The 17,372-nt window shown below is 44.6% G+C and overlaps 1 protein-coding gene across 1 annotated transcript in view; it reads left to right on the plus strand.

Moving 5' to 3' along the window:
• The first annotated feature begins 8,037 nt into the window (after window positions 1-8,037).
• LOC112117007 (butyrophilin subfamily 3 member A3-like) overlaps window positions 8,038-17,372 on the plus strand; it is a 53,273-nt gene continuing 43,938 nt past the window's right edge. Inside the window, exons 1-2 of the mRNA XM_029912179.1 lie at window positions 8,038-8,137; window positions 10,948-11,295. Coding sequence (XP_029768039.1) covers window positions 8,038-8,137; window positions 10,948-11,295 — 448 coding nt within the window. The remainder of the gene's footprint in view (window positions 8,138-10,947; window positions 11,296-17,372) is intronic.

Raw genomic sequence — 17,372 nt, forward strand, 5'->3', positions numbered from 1 at the left:
TTCTTTAAAAAAGCACAGGGAAAAGCTATGAGAAAACTCTGCAGCTACTTCATAGCCAGAATTCGCTGGACTCTTTCCAATTTTTCCACATCCTTCTTGTAGTGTGGGGCCCAAAACTGGACACAGTACTCCAGGTGAGGCCTCACCAATGTCAAATAGAGGGGAATGATCACGTCCCTCAATCTGCTGGCAATGCCCCTACTTATACAGCCCAAAATGCCGTTAGCCTTCTTGGCAACAAGGGCACACTGTTGACTCATATCCAGCTTCTCATCCACCGTAACCCTAGGTCCTTTTCTGCAGAACTGCTGCCTAGCCACTCGGTCCCTAGTCTGTAACAGTGAATGGGATTCTTCCGTCCTAAGTGCAGGACTCTGCACTTGTCCTTGTTGAACCTCATCAGGTTTCTTTTGGCACAATCCTCTAATTTGTCTAGGTCCCTCTGTATCCTATCCCTACCCTCCAGTGTATCTACCACTCCTCCCAGTTTAGTGTCATCTGCAAACTTGCTGAGAGTGCAGTCCACGCCATCCTCCAGATCATTAATGAAGATATTGAACAAAACCGGCCCCAGGACCGACCCTTGGGGCACTCCGCTTGAAACCGGCTGCCAACTAGACATGGAGCTGTTGATCACTACCTGTTGAGCCTGACAATCTAGCCAGCTTTTTATCCACCTTATAGTCCACTCATCCAGCCCATACTTCTTTAACATGCTGGCAAGAATACTGTGGGAGACCGTATCAAAAGCTTTGCTAAAGTCAAGGAATAACACATCCACTGCTTTCCCCTCATCCACAGACCCAGTTATCTCCTCATAGAAGGCAATTAGGTTAGTCAGGCATGACTTGCCCTTGGTGAATCCATGCTGACTGTTCCTGATCACTTTCCTCTCCTCTAAGTGCTTCAGAATTGATTCCTTGAGGACCTGCTCCATGATTTTTCCAGGGACTGAGGTGAGGCTGACTGGCCAGTAGTTCCCCGGATCCTCCTTCTTCCCTTTTTTAAAGATGGGCACTACATTAGCCTTTTTCCAGTCATCCAGGACCTCCAAAGATAATGGCCAATGGCTCTGCAATCACATCCGCCAACTCCGTTAGCACCCTCGGATGCAGCGCATCCTGCCCCATGGACTTGTGCACGTCCAGTTTTTCTAAATAGTCCTGAACCACTTCTTTCTCCACAGAGGGCTGGTCACCTTCTCCCCATACTGTGCTGCCCAGTGATGGGAGCTGACCTTGTTCGTGAAGACAGAGACAAAAAAATCATTGAGTACATTAGCTTTTTCCACAACCTCGGTCACTAGGTTGCCTCCCTCATTCAGTAAGGGGCCCACACTTTCCTTGACTTTCTTCTTGTTGCTAACATACCTGAAGAAACCCTTTTTGTTACTCTTAACATCTCTTGCTAGCTGCAACTCCAAGTGTGATTTGGCCTTCCTGATTTCACTTCTGGATGCCTGAGCAATATTTTTATACTCCTCTCTGGTCATTTGTCCAATCTTCCACTTCTTGTAAGCTTCTTTTTTGCGTTTAAGATCAGCAAGGATTTCACTGTTTAGCCAAGCTGGTCACCTGCCATATTTACTATTCTTTCTACACATCGGGATGGTTTTTTCCTGCAACCTCAATAAGGATTCTTTAAAATACAGCCAGCTGTCCTGGACTCCTTTCCCCCTCATGTTATTCTCCCAGGGGATCCTGCCCATCAGTTCCCTGAGGGAGTCAAAGTCTGCTTTTCTGAAGTCCAGGGTCCGTATTCTGCTGCTCTCCTTTCTTCCTTGTGTCAGGATCCTGAACTCGACCATCTCATGGTCACTGCCTCCCAGGTTCCCATCCACTTTTGCTTCCCCTACTAATTCTTCCTTCGTTTGTGAGCAGCAGGTCTTGAAAAGCTCTGCCCCTCGTTGGTTTCTCCAGCACTTGCACCAGGAAATTGTCCCCTACACTTTCCAAAAACTTCCTGGATTGTCTGTGCACCGCTGTATTGCTCTCCCAGCAGATATCAGGGTGATTAAAGTCTCCCATGAGAACCAGGGCCTGCGATCTAGTAACTTCTGCTAGTTGCCAGAAGAAAGCCTCGTCCACCTCATCCCCCTGGTTTGGTGGTCTATAGCAGACTCTCACCACGACATCACTCTTGTTGTTCACACTTCTAAACTTAATCCAGAGACTCTCAGGTTTTTTTGCAGTTTCATACCGGAGCTCTGAGCAGTCATACTCCTCTCTTACATACAATGCAACTCCCCTACCTTTTCTGCCCTGCCTGTCCTTCCTGAACAGTTTATATCCATCCATGACAGTACTCCAGTCATGTGAGTTATCCTACCAAGTCTCTGTTATTCCAATCACATCATAGTTCCTTGATTGTGCCAGGACTTCCAGTTCTCCCTGCTTGTTTCCCAGGCTTCTTGCATTTGTGTATAGGCACTTAAGATAACTCGCTGATTGTCCCGCTTTCTCAGTCTGAGACAGGAGTCCTCCCCTCTTGCACTCTCCTGCTCGTGCTTCCTCCCGGTATCCCATTTCCCCACTTACCTCAGGGCTTTGGTCTCCTTCCCCCGGTGAACCTAGTTTAAAGCCCTCCTCACTAGGTTAGCCACCCTGCTTGCGAAGATGTTCTTCCCTCTCTTCATTAGGTGGAGCCCGTCTCTGCCTAGCACTCCTCCTTCTTGGAACACCATCCCATGGTCGAAAAATCCAAAGCCTTCTCTCCGACACCACCTGCGTAGCCATTCGTTGACTTCCACAATTCGATGGTCTCTACCCAGGCCTTTTCCCTGCACAGGGAGGATGGACGAGAACACCACTTGCGCCTCAAACTCCTTTATCCTTCTTCCCAGAGCCACGTAGTCTGCAGTGATCCGCTCAAGGTCATTCTTGGCAGTATCATTGGTGCCCACGTGGAGAAGCAGGAAGGGGTAGCGATCCGAGGGCTTGATGAGTCTCGGCAGTCTCTCCGTCACATCGTGAATCCTAGCTCCTGGCAAGCAGCAGACCTCTCGGTTTTCTCGGTTGGGGCGGCAGATAGATGACTCAGTCCCCCTGAGGAGGGAGTCCCCGACCACCACCACCCTCCTCCTTCTCTTGGGAGTGGTGGTCATGGAACCCTCATCCCTAGGACTGTGCATCTCATGCCTTCCAATTGGTGGAGTCTCCTTCTGCTCCCTTCCCTCAGATCTATCATCTACTCCACTCTCCGCATTAGTACCTGTGGAGAGAACATGAAAACGGTTGCTCACCTGTATCTCCATTGCTGGTACATGGATGCTCCTCTTCCTTCTTCTGGAGGTCACATGCTGCCAATTTTCTTCACTGTCCCTCAGTCCCCTCTGCGCAACCTGCTCCGATTCTTCAGAACGTTGTGCTTGTAGAAGCATATCCTGACGTCTGTCCAGGAAATCTTCATTTTCTCATATGCAACGCATGGCCGATACTTGTTTCTCCAAACCTCGAACCTTCTCTTCCAATATGGAGACCAGCTTGCACTTTGTACAGACAAAGTTGCTTCTGTCCTGTGGAAGAAAGACAAACATGGCGCAACCTGTGCAGGTTACAACAACTGAACGCTCACCTTCCATATCACCTTCCTTCTAAGAGCTTCCTCAGCTGTTGCAGCAACTCACAGAAGCCTGTGAGATGTAAGCCTCAGTGGGCTCTCCGCAGGCGAACTCCCAGGCAACCTCCCTCTGTTAGCCTCTGCTGTTCGCCGCTCAGCTGGTTCGCTGCTGACTGCCTTTTTATAACAGTCAGGCCCACTCAAGGCCCACCTGGAACAAAGCACTCCCAATTCACAATTCAGTTTGGTTTATAGGTTTTAAGGGGAATAAAGGGAAAACAGCTAGAAACGGCAAGGGACCCTCGCCCCCTTCCTGCTCCCTTCCCAAACTCTCTTGCGAAACTCCCAGTTAGCAGCCTTTTAGCAAGGATAGGGGCAGGGTCAATAAAATGTTTTGATTCCATTTGATTAGAATTCTCATTTTGAATCAATTTGAACTATATATATTTATATATTTCATTTAGTATCATTTCACTGAAAAATTAGAAACAAATAATAGGAAATTTTGTTTTAATATTTTTTCTAAACGTCATTTTCTATTGAAAAATCATTTCTGTTTAAACATTTTGACCAGCTACAGTGTTGTCAAGTCACACATTTTATTGTGAGTTTTTGCCTTTTATTGTAAATCTCACACTATCTGGTAATTTTCCTAAAGGCCCAGCTCTCTAATTTTACAATTATGTGAGAATCTCCGATTTCATTTAAGTAAAAATGAATTTCTAGCCCTCATGGTTGCAGAGAAAAGTTTAGGAATATGCCTGAGTGCACCCTAAGGGATCAGAAACCAAAGGCAAAAAATGAGAACTTAAAATGTATTATTAGTATTACAATTTTAAAACTCATGATTTTTAAGTCCATCTCATGTCTTTTTTGGACCTGACTTGTGATTTTGTACTTTTTTTTATTGATTTTTCATAAAAACCCCAGACATTGCAAAATAGAAAAAAGTAAGAGACAAGTAAGCTGCAAGGCCAGACAATACAAAATAAGACGAAACTACACAGGCATAACGTATTAGGGAGGGCATTACATTGACTTTTGAATATTGGGGTTGGCAGTGCTGCTGCTCTGTTTTCAAAATGGACAAACAAACAAACAAATTTGAGCTTTCTACAATAATTCATGCAATCTACACAAACCAAGGAATCACACCTATTAATTTTATCCCTCAAAGTGCTGTAGTTCTTTGGCAATAGGGGTCTGAAGGAAGTGTCGGACACTCAGGATGGAAGAAAATTGATTTCATTTTTAAATAAAAAAGGATTTTTTTTTAAACTTGGATTTTTAATTTAAAATAGTGCTTTATTTTTAAAAATAAATCATTTAAAATTAAATTTAAAATGGTAACAACCTATGTTAAGGCCTAAACATAAAATAATATTCAGTAAGTACATGTTTGCTGCAGAAGTTTTAAAGCAAGTCAAACCACTGACCTGGTAGAAGTCACTGGCTTAGCATCTAGAACCAGAGTTTGTTGAAGTGCTAAACTAGCTTTTGACAGCAGTAGCCTGTTATGCAAGTGCAGAGAAAATATTTTCTTCATTTCAGTTTATTCAACTAGTTCAGTGCGGTGATTAGTTCATTCAAAGCTGAGAAACTAATTGAGAGTTGAAAAAGCAGGAAAGCTTTTTTCCCCCCTCTTACAATCTATGAATAAAAAAAAAAAAGAGGTGTAGGAGGATGAGATCTACCAGTTCTAAAATCTTGAAGGACATGGTGACCATAAGGAATCAGTTCAATTCACTAACTGCAGATATAATTCCTTTGTTAAACAAATCAATTTTAAATGCAAAACTTGTTTTTGATAAACTTTACCTTTTTTCTTCCATATCCAGCACATTAAGGAAGTTTTATTTAACAAATAAAAAAAAAATACAGTTTTAAAATGCTAGTTGTTTGGGGTGCTTTAAGGTTTTGTTTTGTTTTGTTGTTGTTAGTTTGCATTTTTAATTGAATTCCAATTTCCATCAAAATGTAGCTTGACAAAGATCACAAGTAAAAAAAATAATAATCTAGTAAATAAGAAATGTCATTCACAATTTTGAACATAATTAAAATGTAAAAAATTAAGAATCTGAATACATGAATAAATCTGAATAAATGAACATAGATATAGTGCATCCTTCTGCTTAGAACAGAGAAGTACCATATTGAGTGTAAAGGCTATATTTAGTTGCAAATCAACATATTTTAATGGTTACTGACCAATGAGAAACTACCTTTCTTTAGGGAAATAACTAAAAATAAAAATGTTAAATGAATTATTTAAATCAAAGTTTCCTGCTTATGATTTAAATCACCCTACCCTGAGACACTAGAAAAAATGTAGTCACATGGGCCCAGATCCACAAAGGTACTTAGAGGTCTAAACCCCAGACTTAGACACCTAAGTGTATTTGCTCCACTGTGATCCGCCAAACTCCCGCTGAAACCTGTAGGTGCCTAAATTCACTCAGAGCCTACATTTTTCAGGATAAAAGTTTCTTTAGATCCTATGTTTCTGCCTCTAGGCATATGCGCTGCTGCCTCCCTCTAGGTATCTGGGTGCCTGAGCTCTAGAGCAGTTTACAAACTGGGGGAAGATAGGCAGATGATCACCTAACTGAGGTTTGAGGCCTGATCTAATAGGCATGCTCAGATATCACCTGTTGGATCAGGTCCCATTCAAAATGCAGGTGGAGGAGAAGGTGCCCGCCTTATAATTTCTAGCTCATTGGTAAATGCCAAGGATGTGGGAGACCCAGGTTTAATTCCCCGTCTCTGGCATAGGGGAGAAAGAATTTGAACAGGGTTCTTCCCCCTCTCAGGAAGGTGTTCTAATCACTGAGCTATGGGATATTCTGATGTGGGGCTCCCTCAATCTCTTCTGTTGAAGCTGTTCCACTGTGGATAAATAATGAAAGAGTGACTGGACCAGGGGACTGCACTTGGGGTCTCCTACCTCCTAGGTGGGTAGTTTAACCACTGGACTACAGAGCTTGCTGTCCCTCTCTCTCTGGCCCAATGACCATTTAAGTATTTATCCATAGTGCAACACTCACTGGGCCGGAGAGAGGGAAAACAATTTTTTACTTCCAATTCCAGGTCATCTCCAAGTCTTTCTGGGAAACTCCAGATGTCACCTTACTCCCTTTTCAGAAGTTTCTCACTCTTCTTTTAGGACTTGTTTAAATTTATTTTGGGCAGCATATAGTATCTCCTGGGCAGCTTTAACTTCTGCAAACACTTGCGTTATTTATTCCATCTCTGTTCAACAGCAATACCCCCTCGCCATTTCATTCTTGCTTCTGACATCAATTTTGGCCTGAGTGGTTAGCCATATTTTGGGTCTTCCATGGTCATTTCCATTAGGTTGAGAAACTGGTGATATAGATCAGATAGATTTTTGGTGTCATTTTCTTTATCTACAAAAAAAGATATACAAAGTGTTCCAATGGTCACATCAATCATGTCACTGAATCTGTCTGGACCTAGTCCACCCCGTCACAAGGCTAAACAAATAGTTAATCCCATACGAGGATGCTGGTTGATTTGCATGCTAGTCTATTCAAATTAGGTACTTATACTGTGTTCACCACTGTAGTATCAGAGCACCTTCCAGTAATGCATTAAGCAACATGACTATGGGGTTGTCTACACTTGAAATGCTACATCAACTTTAACTCTGTGTTACTGAAGTTTTTTGTCAGCGAATTATTATTTTTCTTTTTCTCTGGGATAATAGTAATTCAAGGTGTCAACATTTTAAACACCATAGAGTGTTACCTATTAGCTCTGTGTTCTTGGGGAACCAGGGCCTATACCCAGCCTGTCTGACTCATGAAAGATCTCCCCCTGCCCCCCCAGCCTCTGCTTGAACCAAATCTGCATCAGAAGAAAGAAGGTGTTTCGTGAGTCAGACAGGCTGGGTACTGTGCCCTGATTCCCCAAGAACACAGAGCTGATAGGTAACAAAACAGACATGCAATCTAGTTGTTCGAAGGGCCTTGTTTTGCTTGACCAATAATGTATCCTGTTCATAATTTTCCATTTTCTCTTTATCAGGTTGTCTAAAATCATTGCGACTGTGTTACATTCAATACATAGGCTCTGACTCCATGGGTGCTCCAGTGCTGGAACACCCACGGGGAAAAAGAGTGGATGCTCAGCACCCACCAGCAGCCCCTTTGATCAGCTCCTCCCCTCTTCCCCCAGTGCCTCCCAACCTCCGCAGATCACTTGTTCAGTGGCGTGCAAGATTCACTGGGGGGGAGAGGGTGGAGTGAGGGTGGGGTGCACTCAGGGGAGGGGGCGGAATGGGACAGGAAGAGGTGGAGTGAGGGTGGTGCCTTGGGGGAAGGGATGGAGTGGGGGTGGGGCCTGGGGTGGAGCAGGGGTTGAGCAGCCCCGGGCAAATGAGGAAGCCGGCACCTGTGATTCAATATTTATTTTTCTTTTCTCCCCTCTCTCCTGTCATCTGGATCAAGTTACAGTGAGATGAAAGTTCTCTCAGTCTTCCACAGTGCCAGAGCCAGCTTCTTTCTACATGATTTTATCATTTTCTTCATTACGTTTTATGTTCACAAGCTGGAATCAGGTAGGAATGTCCATGACTTCTGCTGGATTTATTTATTTGTTTTGATTTTTAAAATTTACCTGTTTCATTATTTTATACAAAACTGAACAAAAATTAGCACAAATTCCCAAGTGTATCAACACTAGGAAAAATAAATAAATATTGTTATCAGATGAGTGAAACTTTGTTATGGGTTGAGTTAAAAATCTCATTCAAACTGATTTGTAAATGCACTCTTCACTTAAGATAGTTGTTAGAGACAATAAAAGGGCCACACCTAAAACAAGGCTTAATAGAGTCTGCCCAGAGACTAGCACTATCTGTATGTGGAGGGGAGGGAGTGCAAGGACACAGGCAGGGAGGGTTCCTCTTAGTATTGTGACCAGGAGGGGCGTGGGGGTGTGAGAGAGAACTCACAGAACTGAGAACTGACAAGAACAGAGAGAGGTGGAGGCATAAAAGCAAGAAAGCCAAGCAGAAGCCTATGAGAACAGTGTGACCCTGGGAAAAGCTTGAAAGAGAACTTTGGGTCTGTTGGCTAGAGAGGTTTAGGGCTCGAAGCTACGAAACGGCTCATTTTATTCATGGTTCCCCCTACATTTTGAGAAGCAGGACTTTATACGTTCCTTGAAAATAAACAAGATTGCATCAGAGAATACCAGGCTCTGTCAATTTCTAGGACCATGTCTACACTACAAAATTAAGTCAACCTAACTTACTGCAGCATACAGCTGCCACGGTAATTACATTGCTTGTGTGTGTCTATACTTTGCTCCTTGTGTCGGTGGTGTGCATGCTCACCAGGAACACTTCTATCGATTGTACTGTCAGTGTGGGGCATTGTGGGATGGCTTTTGAAAGCCAGTAACAGTCAATGTAAGCAATGCAGTGTCTACACTAATACCGTGTTGATCTAACTGTAGTGACCTTGACTCTACACTGGTCATGGAGGTGCAGTTATTAAGTCGGTGTAGCAGGGCTGTTAAGTCAGCAGGAGTGAAATTTAAATGTAGACACTTCCAGAGTTAGGTTGAGGTAAGATGCCTTGCATCAATCTAACTCTAGTATAGACCAGGCCTACGTCCAACAAGAACATCCCCAGGGCCCCAAAATTTGACTAGCTGCCGAGGTTGAAAAGGAGTAACAATACATTAAAATATCTCCCCAGGTCTTCAGGATTAATAACTCTTCACTTGCTGTTATGCTGTCTGGAGTGGCTCACACCCAGAGTGACTATCTCAGGGCAGACTGTCAGACAGGGCAGACACCCCAAATTGGTGGTGTGTTCTATAATTAGATTTCACCGAGGCAGTAACAAATGTGAACTCCTGTGTCACTATAACAGTCTTACCATGGAGTCAGACAGTCTCCTTCAACTCTCCAGCTTTTGTCTTATAATGGCCCACTTAAATTGTGATAGTCCTCATGGATGGGTTGGGGGGGAATGATTCCCATGCCTGGGTTCACAAGTTCAGAGCAAACTTTTTCAAAGTTATAACACAAAACTTACATATTTTCTTATAGCATGGAATACAGACATTACAAGGAAGATTAATGCTTTCAGCAACTTACAAACACAGGGCTGTAACCAGGGTGGGATAAGCGGGGCAGCTGCCCAGGGTGCAAAGCCACAGGAGTGGAAAAATGGTGGAAGAAAACAAACAAAAAAATGCTTGCTTGCCCTGGGTGCTAAAATGCCTAGTTACGGCTTTGTTCAAACATTTCATAGAGTCTAAACGCTAAATAGATTCTTATAACACTAATAACTATTTTGATTAAAAACTAACATACAGGTGAACTGGTCAGGTCTCCAGCTACGAGTTTGTCAGTTCTGAGCTAATTCCTGCAGTCTTGACAAAAGCTGACACCTGGTCTGCCAGAGTCACACCCACCACACCCCATCCATCCTGGTGCTTAATATGGCCCTCCTTCTGTGTCCTATTTAACACACTCATTTTCGTCTCAAAAACCTAGGCAGTCTGGACTGGAGGTCCAGATTCCATAGGACCCAGGGGGCAAAGGAGTTCTAGTACTGAAGACTTCACTGAAAGTCTCCTGCCACCTACCTGTCTCCCATTAAAAACTGAGGGAGAGGGTGGAAGTATTAGCTCAAACACCCCAGCTGACTTCACAGAGCTCAAGTGCAAAGTATTCCCTGTGAACGGCAAATGGTTGTTTCTAGGAAACCTTCTCCTCTTTCTTCCTCTCCATTGAAGCCAGTTGAGCAGTCTATGAATGAAGCAGACTAGCAATGAGGTCATGTAACTGAAGACTGTATCATACACACAAGTGGGCCGAAATAAAGCAGCACCAGCAACCTTAAATCTGCCGGTTCTTAATGTTTGAGTGCTTTATTTGGCAAACTAAGGCCCTGATTGAATAAAGCATTTAATGATGTTCTTAAAGGTAAACATGTGTTTAAGCTTCCTTCCTGAAGAAAGATTCTTTCCTGAATGGTACCTTAATAATGTTCTTTAACTTATTTTATATATTTTTATTACATTAAAAAAGAATCAAAACAGAAAGCAACTATTTGAAATGTTTGCTAATGCTATGCAAGTTAATTCTGTCTGGAGCCGCTTGTAAGGGTAGTGGCAAAATATATTTCGGCTTCAATTAAAACTAATATCAATTATGGATGTACAAATTATGATTATCCAAATGCATTGCTTGTTGTAAAAATCTTGTATAAATTTAGGACATCCTATTCAATCACAGAGCAGTACAATAGATGGACAGAATATGACATACATACATTAGAATCTTGTGTGTGTGATTGATTAAATTCCCTCATTTATTTCATCTTTTCTGTCCCCTGATGCATTACACAGCCCCCTTCACAGTGACTGGACCTGATTACCCTGTCACTGCCATTGTGGGTGAGGACATTGTGTTACCCTGTCACCTGTCCCCCAGGATGAGTGCTAAGAACATGGAGGTGAGATGGTTCCAATCAGAGTTCTCTTCATTTGTGCACCTGTATCAGCATGGAAAGGATCAGTATGAGCAGCAGATGCCAGAATATCATGGAAGGACAGAGCTTTTGCAAGCTGGCATCACGGATGGGAATGTTGCCTTAAGGATTGCTAATATCAGGCCCTCTGATGAAGGACAATACCACTGTTTGGTTCAAGATGGTGTCTTTTATGAAGAAGCTGTATTGGAACTGAAGGTAGCAGGTTAGTAACGTGTCTGTAATCTCTTTTTAGATGGGGCTTAGACCCAGACCCACAAAAGTACTTAGGCACCTATGTTATTGGAAGATTTTAATTCAATTATATTAAGCCAATTGCACTGCCTGAAAATAATGCTTCTGATTTAAAACGTTAACTTCCAATGTATTTAAACCGGTAACCAAGGTTGTGGTCCACCCTAAAAGAATTGCCAGGGAAGCAAGCTAACCTTGCTGACCCTTGAAAGGACAGAGATATAGCCCTCCAAATCACGAATAGACAAGCAAGCAGTAAATCTTTGAAAACAAAGTCTTATTTATTGAGAGAAAATTAGGTGACTATAGTATGTTCAGTAAAGGAAGAAAGGAAAAGAAAAAAAAAGTACAATATATGATGGATAATATTCTCTTAAAGAGCATACATTTAAATGGTACAAGAGACTACAGGGACTGTAAGACAAACACAATGTTGCGATATTGGTACACACTGAACTTTTCATACATATGCATATGGCCTCTAATACAAAGATACTCTATGCATATGTATAAAACAGTATAACACTAAAAAGCATTAGCGGCATAGTACAATGGAGTAAATAAGAGAGACTATGTGCAGTTACAATATACCACTTAACACATACAGACCTTTCATATATATGTATGGAGCTTTTAGTACATTGTTACATCATTGTGAATTCAATGTTATACTGTAACAGGCAGAACTTTTATACTTATGTATGAGAGAACATTACAATATAACATTAAAGAAACATTGAGTTAAGATTACCATTTTGTGAGCAGTGATCAGATGGCTATGAAATGGGGTGGGGTAGCTCACACTCAGAAGCAGGCATCCAGCTTTATTGACAGACACACAAAAGCAGTCTTTTAAAATAGACAAGAGATCAGACTTACACTCTGTGACAGGGTTGAGGGAAACCCCGTTCTGTGCGGGATGAATGTACTCGTCTCTCTTTGGGAATAGGGGTGGGGTGTATGTATCTTACGTCTATGTTCCTCCCAGCCAGAGTCCATATGCTCACCCTTATGAGCAGGGCGATATGGCCTAGTGGCCAAAGTCTATAAATTCACTGTCAACTGGGCAGTAAGGCTAGGGGCCACAGTCAGGCATAGGGGGGGAGTTGCATCCCCGGCAGGGCGGGGGGTGGGGGGGTGTTGGTCCACGCCCTCCCTCTCCACCAGACCCCATCCCAGAGCCCTGTTAGTGGCCATAGCGCGGGCCACTGAGTCAGCAGGGAAAGGCTCCGACCAAAACACGCTGACTCAAGGCTTCGGCTCACTCACTGGTCTGCTGTCAAATTCCCCTGAGCTGCTTCCTGCCATCATCCCTGCTGCTGCGGTCTGGGCGTCTGTTACCTCTAGGTTCTCTGGTCTGCCCTTCCTCCAGCACCTCCGAACCCTGCGAGGCCTTCGGGGTTGCCTTGGCTTCTACCTGGGCTGCGGCGTCTCTGGCTCCTACGGTCCCAGGCTTCCACTGAACCTTGGCTGGAGCAGGCAGCGCACATCCTTCCTCCATGGCAGTCAGCCCCAACTGAGCCGAGCTGCTCTCTTTTATACTGGTACACCTGGAGCATGCCCCATAGGGTGAAGGGGGTGTGGCTTCCTCAGCCCACAATGTAGGGATAACCCCTTCCCATCCAGTGCAGGGTGAGTGTGCCCTGTCACACACTCCTTCACTAATCCCTCCAATCATCTCGGTCCTTCTGTTCTGTCCATTCTCTTGTGCTGTTATCTCTGTTCTCTTTCTGCTGTTGTCCTACCTCTGATCTTCTTCTCCTGCTGCTTCTTATTTGGTCTTCTTAACTCTCACACACCCCACACCAAGCCTAGTTCTGACCAGCCTTATATTCAGTTTCTGGCCTCCTCTGATTGGTTGACCTTTCAAACTGTGTGCTCCTTGCCTGGGTGGCAACTGTTCACTCAATCAGCTCTGCCCTGACATCATAGCTACTCCTCCCATTTCCACGTTAACTCTCCTCCCCTGTCAGTACAGGTTTAGTGTTAGTTCAAACTAGTCTTTTTTTGCTTTTTAGTTAATTTTTTCCCCCACACAAACATGAGTACTCTGCAATTTCTACACATATTCAGTTCTGCTTATGTTGTTAAACGTTATCAGAACAAACTCTTAAAATCCACAGCAGGCTTCTGACAGGCCTAAATATGACTTTGCTCCCAACACATGCCACTCTGCTGTAGGTATCAGTTGATCTGCAATTGATCTTGGCTTGGATAGTAGTGAAAAGAGCACATTTCCTCTCCTCAATTGCATTTAAAACAAACAAAAACTTTGTTTAGTGACTGTTACACTTGCATCAAGTTACCCTGCACCAACTCTAATAGCTATGATTAAAAAAAATGCTCCAGCTGAATCATAGCTTTTGGACTTGAAAAAGCAATTAATTCATGGAAGTCCTATGACCTGAATGATACAGAGACCAGACTAGATGATCACAGTGGTCCATTCTGGCCTTAAAGTCTATGACTCTCTGAATACTAAATCTTTAAAGCACAAAAGTCTGTAGTATATGGAGACCCAAATCAGATTAGAACTGAAAGATCTTTTTATTCTGCTACAGTTCATATAGACAACCAAGCAGCCTCCATCCTGAAAAACTTCTTCACACCTTTGGAGCATGCTCAGTACAGCCTTAGGGCTTCTAACAGTAAAGAGATAGTCTCACATTTGCCACCAGATGGCAATAAGCATAAAAAATACCTACGTCACACTTCTCCCACTTGTAATTATTAATAATAAACTTAAAACATTTACATTATAACAACAAAACAAAACATCCTAACTAAGAGGCTGGGATAGACTATCCTCACTGTCACACAATTACAAGGGATTATTCTGCCCTCTCTAGCACAGTTGCCTTACTACTATAAGGGTATGTCTACACTACGGGATTAATCCGAATTTACAGAATTCGAATTTTCGAAACAGATTGTATAAAGTTGAATGTATGCGGACACACTAAGCACATTAATTCGGTGGTGTGCGTCCATGTACCGGGGCTAGCGTCGATTTCCGGAGTGTTGCACTGTGGGTAGCTATCCCATAGCTATCCCATAGTTCCCGCAGTCTCCTCCGCCCATTGGAATTCTGGGTTGAGATCCCAATGCCTGATAGGGACAAAAACATTGTTGCAGGTGATTCTGGGTACATCCTCCCCCTCTCTCCAGGAAAGCAATGGCAGACAACCGTTTCGTGCCCTTTTCCTGGGTGAACAGTGCAGACGCCATACCACGGCAAGCATGGAGCCCGCTCAGCTCAAGACAGCAGTCATGAACATTGTAAACACCTCGCGCGTTATCATGCAGTTTATGCTGAACCAAAACCTGCAAAACCAGGCGGCGAGGAGTAGCCTACGGCAGCACGGCGGTGAGAGTGATGAGGACATGGACATGGAATTCTCTCAAACCGCGGGCCTCAGCGCTTTGGAGATCATGCTGTTAATGGGGCAGGTTATAGCCGTGGAACACCAATTCTGGGCCCGGGAAACAAGCACAGACTGGTGGGACCGCATAGTGTTGCAGGTGTGGGACGATTCCCAGTGGCTGCGAAACTTTCGCATGCATAAGGGCACTTTCATGGAACTTTGTGACTTGCTTTCCCCTGCCCTGAAGCGCCAGAATACCAAGATGAGAGCAGCCCTCACAGTTGAGAAGCGAGTGGCGATAGCCCTGTGGAAGCTTGCAACGCCAGACAGCTACCGGTCAGTCGGGAATCAATTTGGAGTGGGCAAATCTACTGTGGGGGCTGCTGTGATGCAAGTAGCCAAAGCAATCACTGAGGTGCTGCTACGAAAAGTAGTGACTCTGGGAAATGTGCAGGTCATAGTGGATGGCTTTGCTGCAATGGGATTCCCTAACTGTGGTGGGGCGATAGATGGAACCCATATCCCTATCTTGGCACCGGAGTACTAGGGCAGCCAGTACATAAACCGCAAGGGGTACTTTTCAATGGTGCTGCAAGCACTGGTGGATCACAAGGGACGTTTCACCAACATCAACGTGGGCTGGCCCGGAAGGGTTCATGATGCTCGCATCTTCAGGAACACTACTCTGTTTAAATGGCTGCAGCAAGGGACTTACTTCCCGGACCAGAAAATAACCGTTGGGGATGTTGAAATGCCTATAGTTATCCTTGGGGACCCAGCCTACCCCTTAAATGAGCTCTTTCATTGCGGGTGGATTCCCTGATTTCCGAGAACATCTCGTCTCGCGTCCTCTTTTTCCGCCGCCTTATCTGAGATAGCCTTCGGGATGGAGGAGGGAGGCTTGAAAAATTTGCAGCTGCTGGAGGGAGGGAAAAAAGGAGAGAATTTTTTAAAAAGATACATTTTACAGAACAATGCTTATACTCTTTCATGGTGAACAACACTATTCACATTACATAGCACATGTGATTTCAGTGCAAGGTCGCATTTTGCATCTTAATATTGAGTGCCTGTGGCTTTGGTGTTAGAGATCACAGACGCAGGTCCGGGGAACAGAATTCGGCTTGGATGCGGCCATGGTAAGCCATTGTCTTTCGGCTTCTGCACCCTCCTTTCCCACATACCAAACAAAGCCCGTTGAGTGCTGCGGTTTTCCTGTTAACCTTCAGCAGCAGAAAACAAACTAACCCCCTCCCGCCCATCCAATTCTCTGGGATGATCGCTTTATCCCTCCCCCCACCGCATGGCTGGTATCAGGGAAGATCCCTGCAGAAACCAAACTAACCCCCGCCCCCCGCCATGTATTATCTGGGATGATCGCTTTACCCCTCCCCCCACCGTGTGGCTGTTATCAGGGAAGATCCCTGCTAGCCAAATGCAAAAAGCTCAGCGCCAATTCCTCCCCCCCCCCCCCGCGCTTGGCTAACTACAGGGATTTCTTTTCAGCCACAGGCAAACAGCCCAGTAGGAACGGCCACCTCTGTCCCCTTAATTAAATTCCCGTATTTCAACCAGGTTACCATGAGCGATATCACTCTCCTGAGGATTACACAGAGAGATAAAGAACGGATGTTGCTTGAATGCCAGCAAACACCGGGACCATACGCTGCCAGGCTTTGTCATGCAATGATACCAGATTACTTGCTACTAGCATGGCGTGGTCAAGTGTCCTACCATGGAGGACGGAATAAGGCTGCACTGCCCAGAAACCTTCTGCAAAGGCTTTTGGAGTACCTCCAGGAGAGCTTCATAGAGATGTACCTGGAGGATTTCCGCTCCATCCCCAGACACATTAACAGACTTTTCCAGTAGCTGTACTGGCCGTGAATGCATCCCAAGTCCTCAGGGCAAAGTAATCATTAAAAAATGCTTGCTTTTAAAACAAGTTTTATATTTTAAAAGGTAAACTCACCTGAGGTCCCTTCCATGGGGTCATGGTCTTGGATACTGGCTTGGGAGGGTACTTCAGTCAGGCTGAGAAAAAGATCCTGGCTGTTGGGGAGAACGGAGTGCTGTGTGCTCTCCGCAAGCTCGTCCTCCTCCTCCTCCTCTTCACCGTCCGCAGAATCCTCAGGTGTGGCTGATGAGATTACCCCCGCCTCGGAATCCACGGTCAGAGGTGGGGTAGTGGTGGCGGCCCCCCCTAGAATTGCATGCAGCTCAGCGTAGAAGCGGCATGTCCGCGGCTCTGACCCGGAGCGACCGTTTGCCTCCTTTGTTTTCTGATAGGCTTGTCTGAGCTCCTTGACTTTCAGGCGGCACTGATCTGAGTCCCTATTGTGGCCTCTCTCCATCATGCCCTTGGAGATTTTTTCAAAAGTTTTGGCATTTCGTCTTTTTGAACGAAGTTCTGCTAGCACTGAATCCTCTCCCCATATAGCGATCAGATCCAGTACCTCCCGTACGGTCCATGATGGTGCTCTTTTTTGATTATCGGCCTGCATGGTTACCTGTGCTGATGAGCTCTCTGTGGTCACCTGTGCTCTCCTGTGCTGGGCAAACAGGAAATAAAATTCAAATGTTCGCGGGGCTTTTCCTGTCTACCTGGCCAGTGCATCCGAGTTCAGATTGCTGTCCAGAGTGGTCACAATGGTGCACTGTGGGATAGCTCCCGGAGGTCAAT

The sequence above is a fragment of the Terrapene carolina genome, unplaced genomic scaffold (assembly GCF_002925995.2).
Source record: "Terrapene carolina triunguis isolate 2854851 unplaced genomic scaffold, T_m_triunguis-2.0 Scaffold192, whole genome shotgun sequence".
In the NCBI taxonomy this organism is placed as follows: domain Eukaryota; kingdom Metazoa; phylum Chordata; order Testudines; family Emydidae; genus Terrapene; species Terrapene triunguis.